General features: G+C 42.2%; 1 protein-coding gene across 3 annotated transcripts; it reads left to right on the top strand.

Moving 5' to 3' along the window:
- Positions 1 to 468: 468 nt before the first annotated feature.
- Positions 469 to 25,376, top strand: RB195_010204 (uncharacterized protein; the record flags this gene model as incomplete). 3 transcript variants are annotated; one of them, XM_064191091.1, is made up of 14 exons in its annotated part: positions 469 to 490; positions 14,555 to 14,700; positions 15,424 to 15,571; positions 15,652 to 15,808; positions 16,021 to 16,080; positions 18,909 to 18,976; positions 19,063 to 19,133; positions 19,191 to 19,317; positions 22,126 to 22,174; positions 22,316 to 22,406; positions 22,550 to 22,714; positions 24,161 to 24,295; positions 24,704 to 24,857; positions 25,201 to 25,376. In XM_064191091.1, the coding sequence occupies 14 exons, from the start codon at positions 469 to 471 to the stop codon at positions 25,374 to 25,376; spliced, it is 1,569 nt and encodes a 522-aa protein (XP_064048673.1). The 3 variants fall into 3 exon arrangements, with proteins under 3 accessions (XP_064048673.1, XP_013302211.2, XP_064048674.1); XM_064191090.1 differs by lacking the exon at positions 469 to 490 and adding an exon at positions 12,501 to 12,576; XM_013446757.2 differs by lacking the exon at positions 16,021 to 16,080.
- Between the last annotated feature and the right edge of the window lie 577 nt (positions 25,377 to 25,953).

Below are 25,953 nucleotides of genomic sequence, written 5' to 3'. Positions count from 1 at the left end.
CATGAAAATTACGTTCTTTCGCCTAACTACGCCTGTTTCTTTTGCTGCCGATCATTGGCGGCTCTGTTTGAAAATGGAATGCGCTTCTTTGTTATTTCATTTTTACTTTCATTCTCTTACCTATCTGATCTATGGTACACTCCTGTTTGCCTAATTCGATGTTGCTGTATCTCTCATTTGCTCGTTAGCTTGCAGCTGGGCATCTGTCCGTCTGCCCCGAAGTGCACCCAGTTTCCCATGCGGAGTGAATTCCGATCGTTTTGATATGTTGATCAATTTCTGCAGTGTTTGTCTTTCCTTCTAATTGTTTCCTTCAGTATATCGTTCCGTCCAACTCTTTTTTGTTTTTCATTCTGTGTGGGTGCAGATATTTCTTCTTGCAGTGTGGGTTTGACTCAGTTGGCGGCGTGAGGTGGCGCGCGGACCTCTTTCCTCCTCCTCCACCTCACCTGTTCTCACCAAACAGAGATGGTCATCCGTGGTGAGCAAGGCAAGTTCTTGTCTTCCTTTCCTTCATCCTTGTTTTCATTTTCTTGGTTTTTCAACCAGCAGGGAAAATGAGAAAATCCAGCGGAAAAATCGACATGGGGAAAATTCCTATGGATGTTGATAGAAGGGACATAATTGGCGCACTTCTTTTCGTCCTCTCTTATTTTTCCAATAACGATTTGTAATAGCGTAGCAGTTTTCAAATTCACCTCGAACTAAATCCCTAATGTCCAACTAAACTTTTTTCTTGGTCAAATTTACTGAGAGGCATTGGTAACACCGGATTTTCCCCTTGAGGTACTGAAGCTTGGTGGTTTAGCTGGAATCGATAGACTTAGAACCTATTGAATGGGAAGTTTTGGTGTCTGACTTCAAATGCACGTTTGAACTCCCTCGAACTTGAGCTCCCTGGAACTTCGTGTATCACACACATACTTCAACAAATTCGTTAATAAATGGTCCACAACTCTTTCAATTGATGTTTTTTTTCTGTTGAATTATGGATTCTGTTCACAAGATGTTGCAACTTTCTGTCCTGATTCAAAATTTAAGCTATGCAATAAATCGGAACTTCTGAGTGAGTGACGAAAATGACGATGTTGAGATCTCTCAATGGCAATCTAGGGTATGGGTGTAGATTAGGAGTGTGGGCGTACTTGCGCTCAATTCCCCCCTAGTCGTCCTGAAAAGCGGAGTGGGAAAAGGCTCGCGGAAGCAGTGCGTGTACGAGGGTGGCGCATTACAAATTGTCGTGAAAGTTAGGAATTGGATTAGGGATGATTGAACATGAGCACGCCCATACTCCTAGTCTACACGCCGCACCCTATATTGTTCTTGGTGATACGCGCTGCGTTCAACCAAGCCCTCCCTATGAGGTTGCAATTCGCTTGCACAGCGTTGCTTGCGCTGTGTTATAATCTCCGGTTTTGTAGAAAAAACAGTTTCTGCTGTGTGTTCACACCTGCCGCTTAATTCGCACAGGCAAACCTAGTTCAGTGGAAGATTTTATGAAATACAATCGTTGCGTTAGGACCGCGTCAGGTGCTCAATAATATTGTGTATTTATTATTCGAGTAGGAACCGAAGGTTTTCAGGTAAAACTCCAATCTGTATCAGAGGCAGTGGCGCAGTCGGTTAGAGGTCCGTTGTAGCCACACGGTCGATGGTTCGAAACCGCTCTAGTGTGAACCAAGTCTTTCATCCCTCCGGAGACGATAAATTGGTACCAAACCTTTCTGGAAGGATAAAAAAACACTGACTTCTCATCGTTGCAAGTCAATGTATGGGCCAACACCCGTTCCAAACCTCAGCGATTACGAGTTGCAGAAAAAAGGTTGGCGCATCCCAAGTAGATTGATACGCCAACGACTTTATCCTTTTACGTAACATACGCTCCTGCTTCCTCTAGTCATTACCGTTTTGGTTTATTATTTCAAGCGAACAGCGATTTTCTCGCATGTGCACGCACAGAGAGTGAGATGCGAAACAGCTTTGTCGACGTAATCTCTTTATACTTGTCGGCGTTTGTCATGTGAAGAGGATTTAGACGGCGAACTCACTCACTAACCCACTGGAATGACTTCATAGACAATATTAGCACACTTTGAAAGAGCATTCGACTTACTCCCTAAGGTTGTGAAAATGTTCTCTGCGACCAAGCAGATGATGAAACTGGATTGGCATGTGCACATCATCTATCTGTCTGAGGTTCTTAGATCCTTTGAAACTAATTGTTCCGGAGGTTCACTATGCCATGAGGTCCGCTTAAAGTACTCAGTCACATCTTAATTCTGCTCCAGCTCTGAGCGAATAAGCATGTTTGAACCTTTACTAACATTGCATACTTGTGTTGTTTGGATGTTTTACTGTACATTAAATCTCTACAACGGCCGAGCTCTTGCTATAATCCTAGACGCCAATAACGGAAACATACATGGGTGATGCCTTTAAAGGCATCACTTCACGAATCTGAGGTGGTTCGGATTTCCGGTGAAGTATTCCTATACGGGGTCGTAGATTATGGGGAGGAGGATGATTCCGTTCATTTCTTCCTAATTGCAGTAGAAAACAGCCCGGAAGAAGAAGGCTGGCGCACTCAAGTCGAACTCCTTGTAGAAAATAGTGCGCCAGAACACCCGAAGCCGTATCTTCGGGGCCGTTTTTTACGGCAATTAGGAAGAAATGGACGGAATCACCCTCCTGCCCATAATCTACTATGCCGTATACGAATACTCCACTTGAAATCCGTACCACCTCAGATTCGAGGAGTGATGCCTTTAAGAATGCCATCCTTAAGCGTATTTCTAGAAATCCTCTAGTGTCTAGTTCTCTTACTCTTTGTCGCCATGCTAGTAAATGTTTATAGCTAATGTGACCTGACTTGAATGGCAAAGAACCGGAGCATCCCCTTACGATGAAAAACACAAATCGTTGGAGGAACTGTATAAGTCTATATTCACTGAAACAAAGAAATTTACCACATTTTGAGTTCTGTATGAACACATGAATATGAAATATGTTGTTCGAAGAACAATTTCTGTGCCTCAGCTTGAATTCTGGCTGGAAAGCTCTTGCATCGCTTGTCATCAGAAAAAGTTCAAGTTTCTGTGGAAACATAATTGTGTTCCCACTGGAATGCTAAACCTCTCGCACTTACTACCTAGTTACCAAAGACACGTCCTTGTGATTATTTAAAAAAAAAACGTTTTGATCGCATATACAACCTATACAATTGCTTGCAGAAGTCATCTGATGTTTCAAGTCAGTGTTCCTATCCCCTCAAATAAGTCTGTCACTAATCCGACAAGTAAAAGTCCCCTACACTGAACCTAACGCTCGTCGTCGCAGTCGTAATGTCATGCAAAATTAGTCATACAAAATTCAGTGTATGCTCCGCTGAAAAGAGGGTTGCGCAGGGAAACCACACGGGTGTACTTATGTTCGTGAAGCGGAGCGGCGTACACCCGCATCTTCATATCTTGAAGTGCTTCAAGAGTTCTATTCATTTCTTTATATGCACTCTGCGTTTACATCAGGAAAAGTTTGGGTTTTTCCCCTGTAGGTCAGTTTTCTAAGCTTTTTCTGAATGCAGATCCATTTGTATGTTGCAGTAAGAGTTGTACTTGTACTTTGATTTCAAATCCTTTAACTTTCTTTAGTTTTAGATAATGCCCCAAAGTTTTTTGATTTTTAAATCATTGCCCGAAAAGTATGCAAGCCTGAGAGGTATGGCCTAGACCTCGAAGAGATAATTTTTGTGAGGTTTCAGTGTCCAGTTCTGCACCCTTATTCTACACCCTCAGAACTTTCTGTCCTGCCCTCTAATTCATCCTTATTCTTTTTATGTAAAAAAGCTTCTGAAAAGATTCAGGTTCGGACGTAGGAAACTTTCAGTGAAGTATGATATGCTATGTATTGGTGTTATGAACGGAGTTCATATTATTTTTCCCAAAATTTTGAAATAAATTTGTGCCCAAGTGTCGTGGATTTCATAGGCAGTAGTGGTCAACTTCGTACGCAGGTGAGATACTGTTATTAGAGGAAGCACCTGCAAGTTTTATTTTATAGGATAAATTCTTAAAATATCCGACATGAAGAGATGTTGGAGTCAAGATGATTCTCCTCCAAGTTAATTTCCAGCGCACTGACTTTAATTGTGTTGAGCATACGGAAATAAAAGAGTGCAACTTTGCGGAACCATGCCTCTTTCAAAAGCGCTGATTATTTAAGTACAGAACAACCAAAGAAAACAAGTTGAGAAGAACAGAAAAAAAAACAGAAAAAAGTACATTATGAAATGTGGAGCTGAAGCGTCAGTAAAGAATGCGCAGTGCACAAAATGTTATGACTTCATCTTGTTCCGTAATCCCCGCTGCTATTGAAAGCTCTATGAATTTTCTTCTTTCATCATTCGAAGGGAGAGCGCAGATGGTGGGAGTTTTCTTCACCGATTAAAATTTTTGAGTTTGCCTATAAGCATGTGTTATATAGGCCGATCAGAATTGTGCGTAATTTCGGAGAGAAAAAGACGCTCAATTGAAGTTTAGATTCCGATATGTGCCATGTGAACTGACGTGGTCCTAATTTAACTGTTTAAAAACGGTGAAGTGTGCGAATATGCACGAGATTTGTGCGAGTTCGAATTTTATTGCTCTTGAAAAAAGCCAGAGTTCTCTACTGGCAACGCAGCAAAACCGACCGACTCGTTTGTTCTTTGCAACAGGTAAGTTCGCTGCGGGAGTCCTTTTTGCGACATACGAACTGGTCGTATTCTATTTTATTTCTTACGGTCAGTTATTGTGCTGGAAATCACAGTGTAGCATGTGGAATCCTTCCACATCTTCGGTAAGAGTCCACTACTAGTCTACTCCACAAAGGTTTATGGGCTTTCGACGTTCTGCCTATCGTCGATATTTTCCGCGCAAATGCGTCATCAACTGGCCTTTCCGTCACTGATAATACGCTTAGCATTTTATCCTGCTATAAAACCTGCTTACCTCGGTGTTTTCAATGCCTCAATGCACACCTCGTTTTCAAAGTCCGTTCATTCAAACCGTTTTTTTCTGAGTTGGAAGAACTGTTAACATTTAGGGAAGCTTCGAAAGCGAAGTGAGTACATTAACAATACATAGCTTTTTTATTGCCGAGTTACTGAAAGAGTTTCTTTTGATGTAAGAGCTCAGATTCATTCTCTTAGCTCTCCGAATAATTCACATCCTTCAGAAACACAAACTTCCCAATAAAATCATTTAAAAATTTAAGTTGTAGATTACTGATGATTTAATGATACCATTAATAACAAGAGTTATTAATGGTATCATTACTCATTCATCAGTAAAATAATAATTAACGATATTCCATCGTCATCTTGCATAGAAATTGCAGTCTAATTTACGATACTTTTTGCAGCTAAGTCCCTGCCCATCGTAAAATTGGTGATAATGGATTCTTTTGTCTCTCTGCTTGTTTTTAGCCTTAACTTCTGCGAAAACTATTCTATTCAATCGCTTAAAGGCATCACCCAACGAATCTGAGGTGGTACGGATTTCAGGTGGAGTACTCGTACAAGGGATAGTAGATTATGGAAAGGGGGGTGATTCCGTCCATTTTTTCCTAATTGCCGTAAAAAACGGCCCGGAAGATACGGCTTTGGGCGTTCCGGCGCCCCATTTTCTACAAGGAGTTCGATTGGAGCGCGCCAGCCTTGTGCACGCCCGAAGCCGTATCTTCCGGGCCGTTTTTTATGGCAATTAGAAAGAAATGGACGTGATCACCCCTCTCTCCATAATCTACGATTCCGTATACGAATACTTCACCTGAAATCCGCACCACCTCAGATTCGTGGGGCCTTCAAAATTTAGAATGACGGAGCGCGAAGATGACACGGATTTTTTAACTCCAAGATAGGTGCTTAAGTCTCAGGGCCTCTATCGTTCGTATCGTTATCGTTCCATGAGAGATTCCATGCATTTCAAGCGCAAGAGCATTGCAACAGGAGCACATTTCAGCAGCAAGAGTTTGGTTCTCTTCTACTAACTGGACAGCGTGTCCAGAAATGTTAACTGAAACAGAACTGCGTCTGTGGCAGATCGTGCATGGAACTAATGTTGCTCGATTTCCCATTAGTTCACGCTGTATCTGTATACATTGAACATGAAACAAGGACTCCAGCTTTTCTAAAGCCAGAAAATCTTTTCTTCTTCGAATTGCTAATCAAGCCCGCTATTGTCTGATGTTGAACGTACAGCGTTGGAGATGGGTAGCTCCAGTTATTATTACAGCGCTATAGCTGTATAAACCGGTAGCAGAACAGATCTCGCCGTTGTCCTAAAAGCCTGCGTTCCTTCCAGAGAGTTCTTGTAATGCCTCACAGAAATTGCTGATGTTTGCGTGTCCAATAGGCTTTGGTCATTGCTAAGGCTAAAATTCAGAGACATATCTCAAGTAGATGCTGAGAGAGACTTCTCAGACATCTAAAAGACGGGATTTTCCATACGTCAACCGGTGCATAACCTCTAGAAACTGTTTAAAAGTAGATGCAGTTTTTTTCCTTACTTCTATTATTAATATTATATTTCTAGTTTTTCAATCAGCGAGAAAAAAATATTAAGGATTCCATCGAACCTACTTTCCTATCTGTCTCTCATTTCTTATCGGCAGGTACGGGTCACTTGTTGGTATTTGCAATGCATCCACTCTTAGCACTTGCACACGATATCAATAGCTAGGAAGCGTGATTGAGGGAAATGAAGTTACTGCAGCCATTTTTTCTCGGATTTCGCCATCTTTTCCTGAAAGTATTGGTAAAAATTAGGGCTAATTGGGCAGAACATGATTTTCCTTATTATACGTCGACTACGACGATAGGCGAAATCTTTTTAGAATGTCTGAGGAGAAGAATTTACGATTTTCTTTGCTTGCTACCGTATCTTTGCTTCATTTGCTGACCACTCTTTTCGTTCGATTTTAAAACTGCTTATTTCAAGATTAAGAGGCTTTGCTTTGCTATTTAAAGGCATCACCCCACGAATCTGAGGTGGTACGGATTTCAGATTATGAAGGGGGGTGATTCCGTCCATTTCTTTCTAATTGCCGTAAAAAACGGCGCGGAAGATGCGGCGCGTGCGCAAAGCTGGCGCGCTCCAGTCGAGCTCCTTGTAGAAAATAGTGCGCCAGAACGCCCCAAGCCGTATCTTCCGGGCCGTTTTTTGCGGCAATTAGGAAGGAATGAGCGTGATCATCCCTCTCTCTTCATAATTTACTATGCCGTATACGAATATTCCACCTGAAATCCGTACCACCTCAGATTCTTGGGGTGACGCTTTGAAATGAACGCTGACTAAAGTGAACGAAAAAAAAAATGATTTTCTTTCCCAATTATACAACGACCTGTCCGTATGTTTGAAGGATGTTTTGCTCTTTGTATGCTCAAGTAGAGTGAAAGCAGCTTTCATTGAATTTCTAAAAGAGAAAGGAGAAGTTCTCATTTTAGCTAGTTTTTCTCGAGAGGCACCACCAACTTCCTTGTCAGTTCCATTATTCATCGGAAAAGGGTCTTTGCAAACACCCATTAATACAAACTCCTAAGACCATATCACTGCACCAGAGGAACATCTTGGAAGAGTGGCTCACAGAAGATCATAATTTTGTACACTCCGACCACCGTTTTGTTGCTGCACCAGCACCTACCAGTCCGGTCAATGGTGCGATACGACTAGGCTGTGTCTTGCTATCGAGTATTCGTCTTCGACGAACTTACTGTAGTCATCCACGCTGCAAGACAGTCGCAGGATGTCGCCGTTAGGCTCGATGTTTCCAAAGATTTACCTATACGGTCGAACACATTTACAAACGGTCAGACACGGTTTCTTTTTGTATAGAACGGCATGTAAGGTGGTCCAGCAGATTTTGAGCGGGCGGCAATGTACATGAGCTCTGTGAGAATAACTATTTCGTAAGTGACAGTGAAATTCCCTAAGAACATAATAAAATAAGGTTCTGCAAATCTGTGACATGGGTATCTTTTCACTTGACGGGAAGTCCCATGTTCAATTCCCAATAAGACTCACAAACCTTCAGAAACTCTATGAAACTTGTTCCAAGAAATGTTCGGTCTACACGAAGCAAAAAACCTCTTCCGTGACTATTTTCATACCCCTGCGATGTTGGGAAACAGATAACTTCTGTTTCCGTTCGATGACCACATTAGTCAGCATATATCTTAGCTGCCCACAAATCATCCTCTTTTTTCACTCTGAAATAGCTAGGTTTTTCATCGTAGCATCGAACAGAAAGAGCTCGACAAACGGTGCAGTAATACGGTAACCGGATGAAGAAAAATGGATGAATTATGAATTCTACCCAAAAATAATTCTTCAGCCAGTGATGCTATGTAAAGAGGTGAGTTTAGTGAGTAAATCAATGAATGATGGTTCCTACCGCGAAGTATTCCATTCCCAAGGAAGGTCACACCGAGCGGCAACGCTTGCTTTTTGTCCAATCATTTCTGGAAGCAGGGCTCAGTGACACCGTTGATAGACAGTTTTACGAGCTCGGACACAGATAATAAATTAAAAATGGTGACTAGAAGTGGGAGATGTTTCACGCAGAGTTCGGAGAGTTTGAAAAGGTTCTGTAATAAGTATCGCACACCGAATTGCAAGAGTTGGTTCTTTTTCTCGGCAGACGACGTCGTGTCTTCAACATACCAGCACCTCCTGTTTGCCGCGAAATTAGGGTTCTGTTTGTTTGGCGCTGGTGAACGTTAGTCTGCTGCTGAGCAACAATCAGCAATGCAACGCTTCCTAGAGGACGTGAATTTTCACGTGCAGCGGGTTTGTGCACACTTAGACATAGGTCTTCCAATGATGAGCGGCTCTCTCGAGTGCTCTATCACAGTTGGACAGCAGTTCTCTGCATCACTTCGACTGGCTTCGAACGATAGCGGCTGAAATCACGCTCGTGGTAGCTGTATTACTGTAAGTGCGACTTCAGATCAAGATTTCGTGGTGATCGCCAAACTTTGGAAAAATCGATTGTTATATCTTACAGGTTCTATTAGAGAATACTTTTTCGGAAACATTTCAATTCTGTGTCATTTGCACACGATTTCAGCTACTGCCTCCTCCAATTATGCAAAGAATCACAAAACCTTCTCATTTTACCTTTTTTTAAAGTGTTCATCATTTATTTATTTCAAACCTTTTCAACAGGTGTACAGAAGGTTTTTGTTTGTTTTCGTTGCTTCTCTCGGACATTGGTGGGAACAGGAGAGGGTCGAAGGCAAATGAAAAGACGTTGGTCTCCAAGTTGAAGTGCGAAGTTGGAGTTCCACCTGCACATAAGCGGGCTCTACGCTCTTTTTAGTGCTAAGAACTCATGTTTTCGATTTCGCCTTCGCTAGCCCTGGGCAAATGCATAACTAGCCAACATTATGAATATATTAACGTTGATGATCACCATTCTCTTCATCTCTTCATCTGTGAGTCGAGCTGCACAGTGTCGTGTACCAGCTCTAAATGTTAGTTCCATAATTAGCAAATACAGGAGATTTGATCTTTAGATCTCTGGCCGAGTCTTCACCGAGATTCACGATCTGTTACGTCACAAGTGTATGCATGAGGATGTGTAGGTGGAACGGAGAATCTCCCTAGTTCGACCATCTGTTTCTGTGGAATGCCTTTTTGTGCGCTTTTCACTAAACTCACTGGCGTGGGTTCAGTCGATTACCCTGGAGGCTTTCGAATTATTCTCTAGTCATTTTCTTTTCCTTTCAAACTTTTCTGAACTCACGAAGTCTCGACCCATAGAAGCCATCTCAACTGAAAGTCGCCGAATGTTCTGGTCTATATTTGTTTCGGTTGTAATTTTATTAGCGGCTATAACAGATCTGTAAGATTTCACGGTCGATGACCGCGCAGTCGAAGATTCTATCCAGATCTTCGATTCCTCCAGTGGCGACAAATTGGTACCAGACTTGTCAGCGGGGACAAAAATATTGACTGGAGAAAAACAAGTAAAATAGAGACTCACTGCGTAGCCTGCAAAGTCATTCATAAACATCTACGATTTTGAGCTGAGATGGAACACGCTAGCGTGTCCACAAGGAACTGATCGATGCCAAGCACTTTGTCCTACATCTTTTATGCAATATTTTTAAAGACAGCGCATCCTGAAGATAGAATGAGATCAGCCGCTACTCGTTTTGTTGTGATGTCAAGGTACATTTTCACTGCGTTGGGAAATACAAGGTGTTCAATAATTTAGTTCTAGTGGTATGCTTGTGTGAAAATTAACACAACCTGTTGAGACGCAAAATCTAGTTCGCTTCTAGTGTAGACATTAATGTGTTTAATCAGTGTGTTGTCATATTACACTTATTATATTGCATTTATATAATTTAAAGTTCGGCAACACTTTCTCTCCACATTTCCGTTAAGGATTTCCCGATTGCGATTGGTCCGAAAACATCTCTCTCAAGCACTATTTACTCCCAATTTTTTTTCGCTGCACACCGCATTTTCAAATCTGGAGGTTGTCGAATGGCGTAGTTCCACGATGTCTCGACAATAACATTTTAGCGGAAGCATTCCGAATTTGATAGCGTTTAGCAAAATGTTCGTACGAAAGTCCCTCCCAGACTTTGGGCTTCTCGCCAAACTCGGCTTTTTATGTAACGGCCTCTAGAACTGAATGGTCGTGCTGGTCTCGTTTCCTTTGTTTTTTTAATCTCCTCACCCCTCCATCGTTTTAAACATCTTTATTTAATGAAATCTTAACAATGTAACGCGACTGAAGTATGTTTCCAAGAGACACAAGGTCTTAACTGATTGGGCAGCAGCCTTATTGCTCCAATTATTCAGTTCTAACTTATTGGTTATTTTAGCATTTGCCGAGCGTTTTAGTGCAAATCTAATATAATGTTATACATGTGTTCGATGCAAATGAGGAGCGGGCGCACGTAGTGCTTGTTTACACTCTCTTCGATATGTGTGACATTCGTTTTACAGTGAAATTCCCGACAATCACGGTTGTGTAGTTTTCCGGACAAAGAGTATAAATGTCTAAATGGAGCATTTTGCATTGTTGAGGAACTTTCATCAATAGTTTTTTGCGCTCTGCTTTATCAACCAATCCTTAAAACAGCTGTTCCATCTTTGAACTCGAGCCCTTCCCCAAAGTCTAAGAATTGACGAAGGATTTTCTGCGTTTTCTCATCTCTACGTCTTCGATAATATCACTTTAAACTGAAATAACATTTGCTTACATCGTTTATTTCGTCCAATCTTATCGCCCATCTGTATCGAGCGCTTGTATACATTCATCATTGTGTGTTACCGTTGCGTCCAGCCATGAAACAGTCACCGACGGCATCCTTCAAATATCTGAGTATTGATTGAGTGATACTCCACTCTACCGCGATGTGATACCGTGCTCGTCGGTTCACAGCGATAAGCCGGTCATTGACGCATGTTGACGAGTTCCTTCCGACAAACATTCTCGTTGTTATGTTTGGATTGAGTTCACCATTTCCGCCGCAGCGAGGCACAACGTTGCGCATGCGGAACGCATCCTTGACGTCATCAGCCCTCGGTGCTGCTGAGTCATCGATTCGACGTCGCGTTCTCACGCCGTTTCCCGAACAGACTTCGAGCCCTTTTCCGCCTCACCCCTTCATCCACTACTTCTTAATTTATGGCGATTTCCACATGTCCGAGTTTGTTTGGTTTTGTTCATTTCATTAAATTTCGTCTCATGTTCGTCGCCAGAAAGTTGGATTTGGATTAATATTTTCCAGAAATACTTTTATTTTTCCTTCTCGAAATTTACTTTTCTCTTTTCTTTCGGGCTTTTTCTAATTTTCTCATTTTTTTTCTGCTCATCAACGCACTCGTGTCATTTATTTTCACTTTTTTAAATACCGTTCACCAATTCGATCAACGAACTTTGTTTGTGGTGCTCTTCCATCTCTTTCCTTTGTATTAGACTACACCTTATTTCGCAACGTTTTTCTGCTACGGACTCATTCAAAGATTTCCTCCGAAATAGGCATTTCCAACAGTACCGATTCCTATCCCGCAGTTATTTATCTCATAAAGAACCCCTGGGCGATTTTTTGCGTTTTTCTTTCTATATCGTCCTTCTAGTAGAAATAAACTTTTCTGCGTTTGATGACGATGACAAGCTGGGGCGAAGTTCGAACCTCTCAAATGAAGATGCCCCGCTGAGAGTACTCACAGCGCTCTTTCTCTGCTTTCGAGGATTACTTGAAAAATCTGCACGTACTTGCAGTTGCTTTCTGCTTGTGTAACACTGATACACAAGACGGATCTCTTGTAGAACACTCCAAACTTCCGTTGTTGTGCTGCGCTGATCTTCTTAGAGCGTTCCCCTTTCAAAATATAACCTTCTCTTCTGTATCAACATACTCTCTGGAGCTTTTCCTGTTCTTCCCTTTCTCTCGCATTTTTCCCTAAACCCAGTACTCATACGAAGAAAACGTTTTAAGAACCATGGCAGATAATGACGAGGATATCACACTACCGCCAACGGATACCTCGTTATCGGAGGATATTGAAGAGGAGAAGGGTCAGATCGAAATTTCTCTTATTAATAGTCATAGTAAAGTTTGCCAGTGTTTTTTTTTCTTCGTTCTACGCCCATTCGGTGGTTAGTAATTTGACGCTGTCATTTTGAATTTCGTTACACTTCGATCTACTGACGCTGTGCATGGGTACCTGGAATATTTTTGCAGGGAAGTATTGCGTTCGCCATAAAGTTTCCTTACGTTCATAACCACGTTCGAAATTTGTTCCATCGAGCGTAGTCAGGCCCGTGTTCGTGAGGTACCTTTCTACCTTTACCTGTTCGTGAAGGGTCCCAAGATGTTAAGCTTCCTGCTTTTAAATTCGTACATTTTAAATTAACTCGGAAACGTTGGCAAAGCCAGACACTTCCTGCTCTTATTCTTTGTTAGGGGGCTCCCAACGTAAACCAAAAGATCTTGGAAAAGTGCTAGCTAGTGCTAGTGCTATATTCCATTGAGAAGGTTTGGGCGCCACCTTTACAGTATCACAATCAAGTATGTGTGACTTCGAAAAACACTGAAATGATATAATCTGCTCAGATATACTAGTGGCAGAGTGTAAACCGTAAACATTCGCTTTATTTTAAATTTGCACAAACTTGTAGGTTCGTAGTAGGATCGGTTTCATTTAATGCTTTCTGGACAAGAAGGAATATCCATTTCGAGATACATACATATGCTAGGAATTCGAAGCTGCAGCTTCGTATGCCCTGGTTTGTGTGAATAATCGTAACTGAATTTGGTTAGCTGAACGAATTTTGCTAAGCGCTCTGCTTGCAGAGAAGAAAGCCGACATTGTACGAAATATCTTGTCCTTGAATTTAAAAAATAAATGACCCAGCTACGTGAATAGTGAAAAAATGGGCAGAAATTTGATGAGACTATTAATTCCTTTTAACGATGTATGAACACGACATCGCTCTTAGTTTGCATCCAGTGCAGTTGATAAGAATAGTTCGAATTCTTCAACCATCTTTGCTTTCTTCCAAGTTAGCCCTGAATATTACGAGAACGTCGTTTGCGCTGGTTCCACTTCTTTGTCACTGAATCACCCAGCCCTGTTCGTTGAATCCCCACCGTCGCGAAAATGCGGAACTGTAGAACTCGGGAAATGTTCCATGTTCCAAGTCGAGTCCCACTACTGGTTGCTTCCGTCTTTTGGTGGAAGCGAGATATCAGCACAGTGATTCACCTACGGAATGATGGCAAAGAGACCGTTTCAACTTTTGCATGACAAACATCAGGAAGGTCCTGGAAGTCTACCTGAAACATTCTGTACTCCTGGAACGTTACGTGATGAGAGTAAGGCCACATCCCACAGTCTTGGTACATACAACAAGAGAAATAACAAGATGGAAGAAAGGAAACAAAAAATAATCTGAGAGGATTGTGCTATTCATAGACCCAATATCCACTTGTAAAAGCATGTCGAAAATCAGGTGGAACTTAACTGTTTACTTTTCTATCATTCGTATTGTTTAGAAAGTAAGAAGTAGTATTTTGGGAGAACAATTAATCTTGGTTGAAGTGATTCTGGTTACCATTCGATTGTTGTGGCAGAAAAAGTAAATTTTCAGCAACTATGTGAAGCATATTTTTATAGCGTTGTAATGCTGAGCATTTTAGATCTCAAAATAAGTGTTGTGGGCTTGCAAAATTAAATTTGGAAAAAAGATTAGAAACTAAAAAAGAAGGAATTAAAAAAATCTTCCTGTTTTTTCTTCCTTTTTCTCCAACAGTAACAGCTGTGTGCGTTCTAAGCAAAAGAGAAAAGATTGACATAGCTTTTGTGCGCCCATTATTGCTTAACGGAAAAAGGTAGTTTCTGCATTTTGAACTCCGACTAAGGGGAAAATCAATCAATTCCAACACGCTTGGCTTTTTATTTGCAGCTGTGGAAACATGCAAAAATGAAACTACCTGAAGCAGTGTTCGATTAATTCAACCGCATGTTCTTACTAGACAATGTCGCCGTTTCAGCGCTGGACTCGCCAGGCGGAAGCTGTTCAAGGTCGTCGAACCACGCGAGTCCGATGCGGAACATGAGCAGTGCGCACGGTGGACTATACGTCTCCGCACCTGGCAAGATCATTCTGTTTGGCGAGCACGCTGTCGTCTATGGCAGAGTAAGTATCACTCAGCTGTAAAGGCATTTGCAAGAGATTGAATTAAAAGTTGGGGGAGATCTCTAAATTTGCACAGTCACGTCAGCTCCGATTGTCTTTTTTTTTGGAGGGGGGCATTTTTTTGGGGCAGGGCGCGTACCTCTGTACAGCCGATCGCTCCTCTAAATTGCGTCAAAATCAATCTCCAGATTAGCCTAAATGCTTAAAGCTTAAATCCACTAAAATAATAAAGTGAGAATTAGAATAAGGAAAGAGAATCATCTCAAAACCTGTCTCAGTTCACCTGTCGATGTTGGAAATATCATTAGATTCATCTCACAAATCGTAATAGGTAGTTTCGAGTACAAACGTCTTTTTGCGAACGACGAGCTTCAAAGGAGGGGGAACGTTAAGTGAGAGTCAATCCGTCAAAGCTTCTCGAAAAGTGCCTCAGCTAACAAATGTTCTCTCACTTGAACGCTCATGCAGCACCTTTCTGAAATGAACGGGGCAAAGTAAAAAAGGGTATGTCCAATTTTGCTGTTTTCGAGAAGTTCATAATTAATTAACTAGTGGAACACGCTCACATACCTCAATTCGCTTTTTTCTGGTTTTTTAGTGGTGTGCTTCCAAAATTATGACTCATCTCAACTGTGATCATTTATTGAGAAAGAGTTGGTCATATTCTTCAATCCACACATTTCGAAGTCTTATTGCCATTTGGATTGATCGACGTCTTTAAAGACCGCGATAGCTGGTTCAATCGATCTGCGTACTTACGTCAGTTTGTTCACATCGGCCGATGGTAGAATCTACTTGAGTTTACCAGATTTGGGCGTGGAAAAGACGTGGCTCCTCAAGGACCTCACAAAAGCAGCAGATCGACTGGCTGGTATCAGTGTTTCTTTTTTCGCCCTCTCGTTTTTTTTTTCTTTCTTGCGCTTAGTGACCGAATGCTGCATCCGTTTCTAGCCGAGTATCCGATTGAAGAGGACCAGCCACCTTCACTTGAAATCTTGGTGCCTATTGCACGGAAATTGTCGGGTTCATGCGAAGAGCAGTGCGGTGTACAGCATCTGGCTATACTGGCCTTCTGGTATCTCCTACTTGGGGTTGCCCACAGAAAAAGGTACTTCTTCTTCATTTCGTCTCATTTTGATACTAAGATTGCCTCATGCTTATCAACTTGTGTTGTCGTAGTCGTAGCAGCTTATGTTTGATGGGAAGCAGTTTGCGTTTTCCTGAGCAGCCGCTATGTTTTTGTGTTCATCTCCTCAGTTTCTCTCAAAGCAGTGCATGTTTTGTCTGTGTATAGATATGTAGTGTGGTGTGGTGCTTCAGTTACTACGTCCACCAGATGGCGCTTCTCGAATCGAATGGAACGGGAGAGTTACCTTCTTCGTAAGTTTTTAATTCACAAACATGCACTAAAGCTCAAATCTTAGAACGTTTTCTAGAGATTATCGCTGTTTTCGCTTTCACCTATTTGATGACGCCACTGAAGTCGTTACGAAAATAGTAACAGTGTATGTAAGTGTAGGGCATCAAAATATGCTTCCTAAGGTGTACCTTACGCAGTTTTCATGGTAATCTGTTGGTGTATGAGATACATATTTGAGTCGTTCTAAATTTTAATTTGAGATTTGAATCTGTCAATCCTAGACACAGATATCACGGAAAATACAGCAAACCTACTAAATCTCGATTCTTCGATAGAGCTCGGGCACACGAATATAATGGTTTTCAGATTTTATAGTACAAAAGAGATTGAGACGATTTATGAAGTAAGGAAAATCCGCGTCTTTTTCGTCTTCTCTCGAAGAATTGGCGATTTTACTGCACTTAATAAAGCTATTGCACATCTTGCAGCGTTTTATTAATACTTTCACTACTATCTCGCTAAAGACTCAACAGAGTGCGATTAGATCTGGACAAGGCACTTGTTCCACTTTTAAAAGTGCTTCAGGCCGCACTTGTTTGACTTCGGGATAGGGTTGTGCTTTTAGGTTGTTGTCATCCGCTGCTTCTAAAATTGTGCCCACTAAGGCACACTTTTCGGTCTGATCCAGAGATGGGACCATGACAGAGTCATCGTCCGTGTTCGGGGTACTTGCAGAGCATGGAAACCAGTTGCCGCAGTGAGGTTTGAATGTGGAAGAAGCGCTGGAAGTGAACACGACGTGAAATGGTCGCAGATGAAGTTTGTAATTAAAACTAAGCTAAGCAACGATGGTAGCCTGCTGTATAATGTGACGTTCTGATACTCGAATCAAAGCTTCTGTCCCTCTCCGACGTCGGTGTTTTCGCGTCTTCTTTCAACGAATTTTCTGCGTGTGCTGTGACCTAACATCGAGACTCGGACGATGCCTTGCACTATTGCACGATCGTCTTGCTCAATGTGCTTTGATCGACAGTGCCCACAGATTCAGCCGTGATTCTCTATCAACTGATCCTCTAATCTTCATTAGGCGAAAACATTACAATAAGAAAGAAGAACGTCAGAAAATGCATATGCTGGTAAATTTGCAAAGAGGAGTAGCGAGAGCTGAATTTGATTGGATTTTTACTGTTGCTCCTTCACGCTGTTCTCCTCTATTTCTTGTTCTACCTCACCCGTACGTGTGCGAGGCAGAAGATGAGATCATCTTCTGCCTCATACATTGAATCCAAATCATCAGCTCCTTCCACTCTTCGCTTTTGGAAATCCAATAACGTGTGCGGTATGATGCTACTAGCTTCTTTTTTTTATTGAAATCGTCCCGCTTTTTGAGGTGAAAAGCGTCTCTTGATCCTCATGGTGTAGTCTATAAACACTGCTGATTTATCCGCCTCTTCATCAAGTTACACACATGTATCAATGCTGTATACCATCGGAGTTCCGACTTAAAGTCATATCACATAGAAAACACTTCAAGAAAGGAGATATTGCACAGCGAGATCAGGAAGGCACAGAACCAACAAAAGTCTGGAACCATGCACTGGGCTGCATATGCTGGAATTTTCAATTGGAAGCTTCATTAACGCGCCTACTATCGAGTATTCCCCTCGGTACTCAAAATGGCAACTGGCTCTTATGTTTTGCAAATGCCGTGGAAAGAAACTTGACATGGTTGTGTTCTCGTCTCTGGTTCGAGCACTGATCGGAAAGTATTCCCTGGTCCACGTCCTCCTATTACAGATGACGAAACACAACACTCACAAACTTTATAGGGTTTCTCCTTCTCTTTTGCGTTCCACGGCACTCTCTATTATTATGCACTGTGGAGTGCGGTGCTTCAATCTCCTAAGGGAAGCATTTGAGGATTTTTCCGATGTTGTGGTCCTCACACTAGTGGGTAGGGTTTGCGATGTTGTCCCCAGTTACTCCGAAGAAACCGGTAATGCAGCTCTTCACCTCCATGTAGATTGGGTGAATTGTGACGGGCTTTCATCCTCTCAAGCCAGCGGATTCATAGAGCTGCCAGGTTGACTTAACTGAAGTCTTTGTCTCTCCTGAGGCGATTTGCAAGAGTTATACTGTGTTTTAGCCTTAGATTTGCAAACTATGACCAAAACTCTATATACTACTAAGGAGAACTGAACATCGAAAGTTTCCCAGAACGCTTCTTTTAGTACTTTGCCGCGCTGGAGAAGCACCCAGACACTGCGCATAGAGTCCGTAACAGTTTTGAGCACTTTTCTGTTCCGTGTAGAGGTGCAATCCTCCATGACTATTTCTGAAACCATGGTTCTGCGTAATGATATCCCTGTGGCTGCTTACCTGCTTTTCTTCATCGTGCGATGTCCGTGTGATACAGTTTGTTTGAAGAGTTATGCAGCTCTTCTCCTAACTCAGTTGCTTGAATTTCACTTTTTTTGGTGTCATGGAGAGTAAGATTCTGGACGATCGGTGGAACAACAATTAGCACATAGTCGGGTCAAAACGACATGAATGACGAGCGTAGTTGCGGTGCATTTGCGTACGCGCTCGAGTCGGCGCGGTGGAGGCAGCAGTTGGAACCAATTTTGAGCGTGGCAAACTGCAGCGATGGGTGGCGCCAGGAAGGATTTCAGCGCGCTCCCCGCCGCTACGCTCTACCAAGGGCCTCGAGAGATGCCGCGTACGCAATTGCGCACGTGCTTCATGTCGTTTTGGCCCACTATGCGTTCGAAGTGCTTACGAATTTGCAGCTCTACTCAGATTTGAACTAATTTTTTATTTCTTAAATATTCTTACATCTCTTTTTTAGGAATCTTCTTGCTGTGAAGGCCACAGTTCGCTTCAAATTACCTAGTTGTGTAGGACTGGGATCTTCGGGTTAGTCTCTAAACCTTCCTGAACTTGCCAAGGAATTTCTGCAACTATAAAACAATAGCACCGTTATAGACTGAGTTTCGTTTCAGGTGCCTATTGTGTATGCATTGCTACTGCTCTCTTACAAACGACTGGACTAATACCCTCACCGTCGATTGTTGTGAGTCAACGCCATTCGATCTGTTTCAATTTACGTCCTACTCTACTTCGTCCATAGACCGATGACGATGGCAGTTTAACGTGGGAAGACCAACATCTCGATATGATTCGAAAATGGGCCACTGCCGCCGAATCACTCATCCACGGACGTGCATCTGGACTGGATGCGGCAGTCTGCACATACGGTTTGTCATGCGCTCTCGATCGATTATCGATTACTCACCGCCTGCGTCTTCTCCTTTCCGCAGCCAAACATCAGTTTAACGCTGTTATATGATCGCAGAATAATTGTGTGTTATATAATTAACAGATACTACTTCGATTGGATTCAACGACAATGGTATCCTGACGAAAGCAAAATTTTTTGAATTTTCAAATTTTCTTTTGCGTTGTGGCAATGGCAAAAAAAGACCGGCAAAAAGGAGCAAAGGATTTCTGTGATCAGTTTCTGTTTGCAGTAAGCACAGAACCCACTCAATGCTTTCCTCAACGCTGCCGTCAGGTTCATTGTGGTTGTCTCCACCCGATAGCTGCAGGTAGTGGGAACTATATGAATCATAGTTGCTGCCTTATTCGCCGCTCTCTTGGCTAGAACAGTCACCTCATCCTCTGGCCATTAAGAATATTGTTAGGTTTGTTTTCTCGAACTTCGTTTGGCTCTCAGGTAGTGTTAAGTTTGTGTGAGCGCCTTGGTTCTTCTGTCACGTAGTAGCCGCCGCTAAGGATGTGAACCTAAAATCAATTTCTTTACAACGAGCGACCAGTTCTTCTCTTTTTGGATGTTGAAATGTTCCACTGAGATTTCGTAGGCTTTCTCGGTTTAATGTCTAATTTATGCTTGAACTACTGGTTAAAGATGTAAATAGGTATCTTGTAATCTTTTTTGTGGGCGATAAGTTCACTTTTTAATCCTTTTTCTTACTTTCTGCCACTGGGTGTACCAGCAAGTGGAACGGTAAACTTGAATCCATACTTTTCAAGTTTTCTTGCACCCTTCTTCCAAGATTAGCTCTTACTAAACCTACATTCGGTTACGGTATTCCTCTTATTTACAGCCGCCCAAAAATCCGCCAATCACAGACATCAAGGACACTCTAAGCGCTAGTTTGCCCAACAAATTAAGCACTAGAGCTGAGACCCCACCATCGAAAATTCCCCGAACACTTTAAGTTGCTTTTGAGAAATGACTTACTAGGCGCAACGACGTACAGTAGCAAACGGTGGGAACTCGCAATTAAAGCGTGCCTCATAACACTTATTGTTCAGGGTCGCTTTTTTTGGCCCGATCTGAGGTTCCGCCCCAGTACCAACCTAGTCTTTCGGAGGCGAATCCCCATAGGGATTGATCAACGCCGTGCACTTTATCCTTTATTCCTTCTTGATTGGTTTCGATGAATACGTTCGCATTCAATTATAGATTAATCTGTTGTCATGCAGTGAATAGCTAGAAATTTAATCAAGTCCCATTTTGCGTTGGGCATTTCGACGTGCTATGGCTTGCTCGACTGAAGTCTCTCGAGCAGCCCGATTCAAAGTTGCATAATGATAATGTTATGATGCAGCTCTTTATCTCCACATCTAACAAAATTTCGATATCAGATAACCTTCATTACAATCACTTTCGAAATTCTCCAGTGCAAGATCGAATTACCCACGAATTCTCTCTGCTTGCAATCTTTAGCCTGGAGCAAATCCGAAGATCAAAATAGAAGGAGTTGACGGTGCTGTTGATTCCAAATACGCAGGAACAGACTTCAAAGTGGTTAGTTGTGGTCACTCCCTCACTTTCTTTAGTGACACAAAATATAAAGGTATTTCCTATCATGCGCATCGTATAAGTGGAGAGAACCTCCTACAGAACTAATTTACCTCGAACCTGCTACTGTGATGAGTGGGCTGAGGACAGTAGACAGTCTCAGAATGACGGAAATGTTTGTGAAACCTCCATAAGCTGCTTTTGATTACTTCAAAGTGTCCGTGAATTCCTGCTGGTTGCCTGTGCACGAATGAGCATGAGCTGCTACAGAATTGCCGCCTTATGTGAGAACGACATGAGTTTGAACTCAAGCCCACAAACGTGATTGTGATCTTCAAAAGGTAAACAGAGAACTTCGAAGGTTTGAAGCTTTCAAAGTTGTGTACGTGATTGAGTTTTTGATTCCATTGATCCTATTAAATTCCCACTGTCCATAAGTGCATCTGTTCATCACCATCTTCGTGAAAAAAAAGACGATAATTGATGTTCTGTGATCGCCGATTTTAGGGCATCGGGATTATGGCTACCAGAGCTTTACGCACCTGGGATATGTAGGATGCCACGGTAATTGTCAATAATTCCAGCAGTTGTCAACAAAGTTGACACTTAGAGCAGATGGCGTGCTTCTAACATTTGTAGACATTAACATTTATGAGATCGTGCACGGAAAAATGCTGGAATCACGCCTCTGCCTGTTGTCGACATGACGTCGTCTTGCCTCTTTCGACATGTTGGTGTTTGTGGTAGACTAGCTTTCTAGTTTTTTCGCTGATGTTGAGTTCGGACTTATCATGGTGGTGGTTTTTTCATTTGATTTCTTTTCGTTCTTAGCTAACGCTATTCCATGCTTATTTGACCCGTGTAACCTCTCCGGCTTTGTGTCCACTTCTCAGTTAACATTTCGTGCGTGAATACTAGATGCATGTCACCCCTCTTTTCATACTATTAGATAGGTTTCCGAAAGAACTGATCAATTCATTTCTGTTACAATCTCTGGATAATCGCCTTGTCATCTCAGCGACTCAGTCGGACCTTACTCGCAATTAAGCATCATTTGGGTGTGGCTGGGCTTAAGAGAGCGACCTAGTGTATCACGCGTAACTCGTTCCATCTAGTTTTTTTCATATAGAAGTATGAGGAGAGGTGTACTGTTCTTTCCATTCAGCTGTTTTGTGGTGTAAGCTGTCTATCCCTCATGGTTTTTGTTAAACATCAGAATTATTTTTCGTTCGTTTAGGAGGTGTGGCTAGTTTCAAACCCGGTACACGAATTGAACATTTAAAGAAGTGAGTTTCACTTCATTTCAAAACAAGACACTCCTTATTTCTTTCTGTCAGAATTGCTTTGTTTCCTTTTTCAAAATGAAATTTCAAATTTCTGGTAATCGCATCGGAACCTTCCTAGTTTTCATGTTTGTTTTGTTGTAGCCTTCCGGATCTCCGCGTGATTTTGGTAAACTCGAAAGTCGAACGGAATACATCACGGATGGTGCAAACAGTTAAAGAGAGGCTGAAAAAAGTACGCGCTTCCCTACGGTATACTCTTGAAAGTCATTAGGGGATCAGAAGAGATTGGCATCAGAAGAGATTAGGATGAACATCGCTACAATTTGGGTATTTTCGCATTATGAAGAAATCATCGCCTTCTATCCTTTTCTTTAGTTCCCTGATGTGGTGGAAGGAATTTTTACGTCTATTGATGCAATATCGCGGGAAGCAGCTAAGATTTTACATCGATCGCCTGAGGAGAACGGCGAGACGTTAGACAAACTGGAGAACGGTGGCCACGGTTCAACCGTACCCGATAACGACCACCATTCGCTGCAGGTAAATCCACAGCGGCTAGAGTATACTAGCGACTCTGACCCACTTCATCTTCAAATCCCAACGCTTTTGTGCGCTCGTGTATCTTTGGTGTTGTAAAGTCGCCAGTGGTACTCAGTTTTTCTTCGTTGAGTGAACTGGGCTTTGCCCTTAAATTAGGTAGTTTAGGTGCTTTTGTGGTTAGTTGGTTTTCCAATCGAAATAACTTTATCATTCATTCTGAGTGACAAAACTGTAGTGGCTTCCTGCCCAATTTTGCTTCACCAGTGTCCTTTACGAGATTCTTCCAAATGGAAAAGAAATTGCAGTGAACTTGCGTGATTTCAGCACTGAATGCAAAAAGAACATGGGATTGTCTCTTCGGCGTAGGAGAATGTTCACACATAATCGTTTCCCTACAAGTTCACATACCTCTATGTTGATGGAAGATCGCTAAAATAAAACCGTTCCAGCCAGTGAACACGCCTAAGATTCCGCTCTTTTAGAAACGATAACGATCCCAGAATAAATCCAAAACGTATCCTACCATTAAAACGGAAAACGGAAGAAAAGTCCGACGATAACCTTTTAAATTTCAAGTACACCGCTTCCTTAGAAGAGTGGATTCTCTGAAATCGATCATATGAATTTTTGAGTTGCAAATTCCCCTCAATATATTATAGTTTTCGTGTATTCAGTATCTGATCAAGGAAGAGCAAAATTATTTTTCTAAAGATTACCACAGTGCGGTGTAGCACAAGACCATAAAAAGCTGGGACGCAGCTTTAAGTGCTCAATCGTAATTGATAACGGCGGAAACGGCAAATCCAAACGTTAGTAGCGCCGGTCATTCCTCAGTCTTTTTTTCAATCCAAGATGAATAATTAATAAGTGAATAAGCAAGTATCCTTTTTGGAGTACTGTTGGCATTGCACTGCTGCTGCTGCTTCATAAGTGTGTTTTAAAGTACGGAAGAGGCTCCAGACATCCATTCAGTCATATATTTCGAAATCACTACCTTTAAAGAAGTTTGTTTGCTTCTTGCTCAAAATTCAAACAACTCGGATGATCTTTTCGTAGATAACCTTTATTCGCTGGCCATTCTTATCCTTACTGTCCCCATTACCATGGCATTCTCGCGTACGATGTTACACAAAGAAGTGGCAGTCGAGGTACACCGACACCAAAACCGAAGCCCTTAAATGTCCGAGTCATTGGCGTTCTTTCGGTCAGAAATGCCTTTGGAAAGTGGAAAAAACTCAGTCAATGAAAAGGACGAAATTTGCATGTGCGTGGTTTGGCGATTTCGTGAAAACCTGCATTCGTCTTACAGGGCGATATAACCAACTCTGGTTTTGTTCATGCTTACTTTAGCGTCCCCATGTATAACTTGCTCTTTTTTGTCTCTAATTGACCTAGATATCAACAGCTTCAAGTTGCGTTGTGAAGCGTGTTGTTCCGTGATTTCAGCCGCATCGTGGAGGCAGCGTGCGTTCGTCGACGTTCTCCTCGTATGTGGCCGGCGGCAAGCGTGGCAGCTCAGCCTCAGCCGTCTCCGCAACATCGGACAAAGGAGAACTCGTCGACACGTTCAGCAAGCTTAACGTAAGTGGTCGTCCCGCACGGTATAGTCCATTATTTGGTTTGTCTCTGCCCTATCAACCAATTGCATCTACGTCGTTTCCTTCGTCCATTCACTGACAATCGCAGATGTTTAGCTCTTTTAACCGTGGTCGGTTCGGGAGAAATGAACGATAACCTTCCTATTTCACATTTATAAAATCTTTTCGTAACACACCAGTCTGAGTGCCTTCACTTTCTCTGTGCTTCTCTAATTGTGCATTATTCACCAATAAATATTCACAGTTTTTAAAGCATCACTTTCTATTGCTTTGGTCTTTGTTCGGTTCAAGTGGAGTGTGGTGATTTTGTTTAGCTTCCAAGCAGTTGAACATGCATGTCATTGTGTTCAGTTTTAATTCTTTGCTAATCACTCAACCTAACTTCTTTTAGGATCTTTGCCGAATAAACAACCAGCTGCTGATTGGGCTTGGTGTTGGACACCCGAAAGTAGATCAAATATGCACAACGTTAGCTAGATATGGCATACATCCAAAGATGACCGGTGCTGGAGGTGGTGGATCGGTGTTCGCATTTCTTAAACCAGGTTAGGAAAGGTTGCCAGGTTTTGCTTTTGCTGAGATGTTTAGAAAACTGCAACATGTTAATTTGTGCCTGAAGCCAGCAGTTTTGACAAAGTTATCCAAGAGTAAATTCATGCGCTTATGTCCTGCAGATTCAAGGCATTTCCTAACAAAACGAAATAATAATAACAAGATGTGGATTAAATAATTGATAACGAAGCAACAAGTCCTGAATTTTTCCTACGTTCTCCAGTCGTTGTGCAGCATTCAGATTTTCAAAAAACCTATTGTTCACGTAATCAGATCAAACAATTGTCGTCAAAGAACTGCAATGTAGGGATGCACTTTCAACCGTTGCCGTTCCAGACACTCCGCAAACCTTACTGGACATGATCAGCGGCGAATTGATTAAACTCGGCTACGAAGTGTGGCAACCACCTCTAGGTGGTCCGGGAGTTGTCGAGCATCAACGAAGGCCGGATCTGTTCTCGACACCAACCCCGTCGACGACTTGCTCGACACCGGCGTCCAAGCATAAGTAGTAGATTACTTAGGCTCCGCCCTCATATTCGACAACCAGCTCACCTGTCGTGTGTTTCTTTCTTAGTTCGATAGTCTCAAGATACGCTGTACTTTCTTGTCTCCTCTCCCACCTGATAGTCGCGATTGGCGTATGGGATTGCTTTTTCGAAATAGTTTTCCTCTACCCTGGTCGCCACTGCTGTAAATCCTCTTTGTAAGCGTTCCATCCCGGGAAATTCAGTTTATGTCTTCCAGTTGTCACCTTACATTTTGTTGTCAGATGTTATACATATATATTTATTTTGGGAGTTTCTCAGTGCGTCTTCCTTGTAATTCTTTCTTCGGCAATACCAGCTCTAGATCATTTAGTTGTAGGGATGTAGCGTGGGCTAACGTGTTCATTTGAAAAACCATCTTCCCCTCCGGAATAGTTGGTTCGGAACCATCAACCGTCTTTATAATCCTGGATGTGAAGTTCTGAGCACGTTAGGTGGCCTCTAGAAGCGCCTTCTCACGCGCCCATACAAATACACATAGAAATCACTTCCGTCATGGTTTGCCTCATTTCCGTTCCATTTTGATTGGTCCGTGTCCACC

This window comes from Necator americanus, chromosome III, assembly GCF_031761385.1.
Source record: "Necator americanus strain Aroian chromosome III, whole genome shotgun sequence".
In the NCBI taxonomy this organism is placed as follows: Eukaryota; Metazoa; Nematoda; class Chromadorea; order Rhabditida; family Ancylostomatidae; genus Necator; species Necator americanus.
This window is presented reverse-complemented; position numbering and strand designations above follow the sequence as displayed.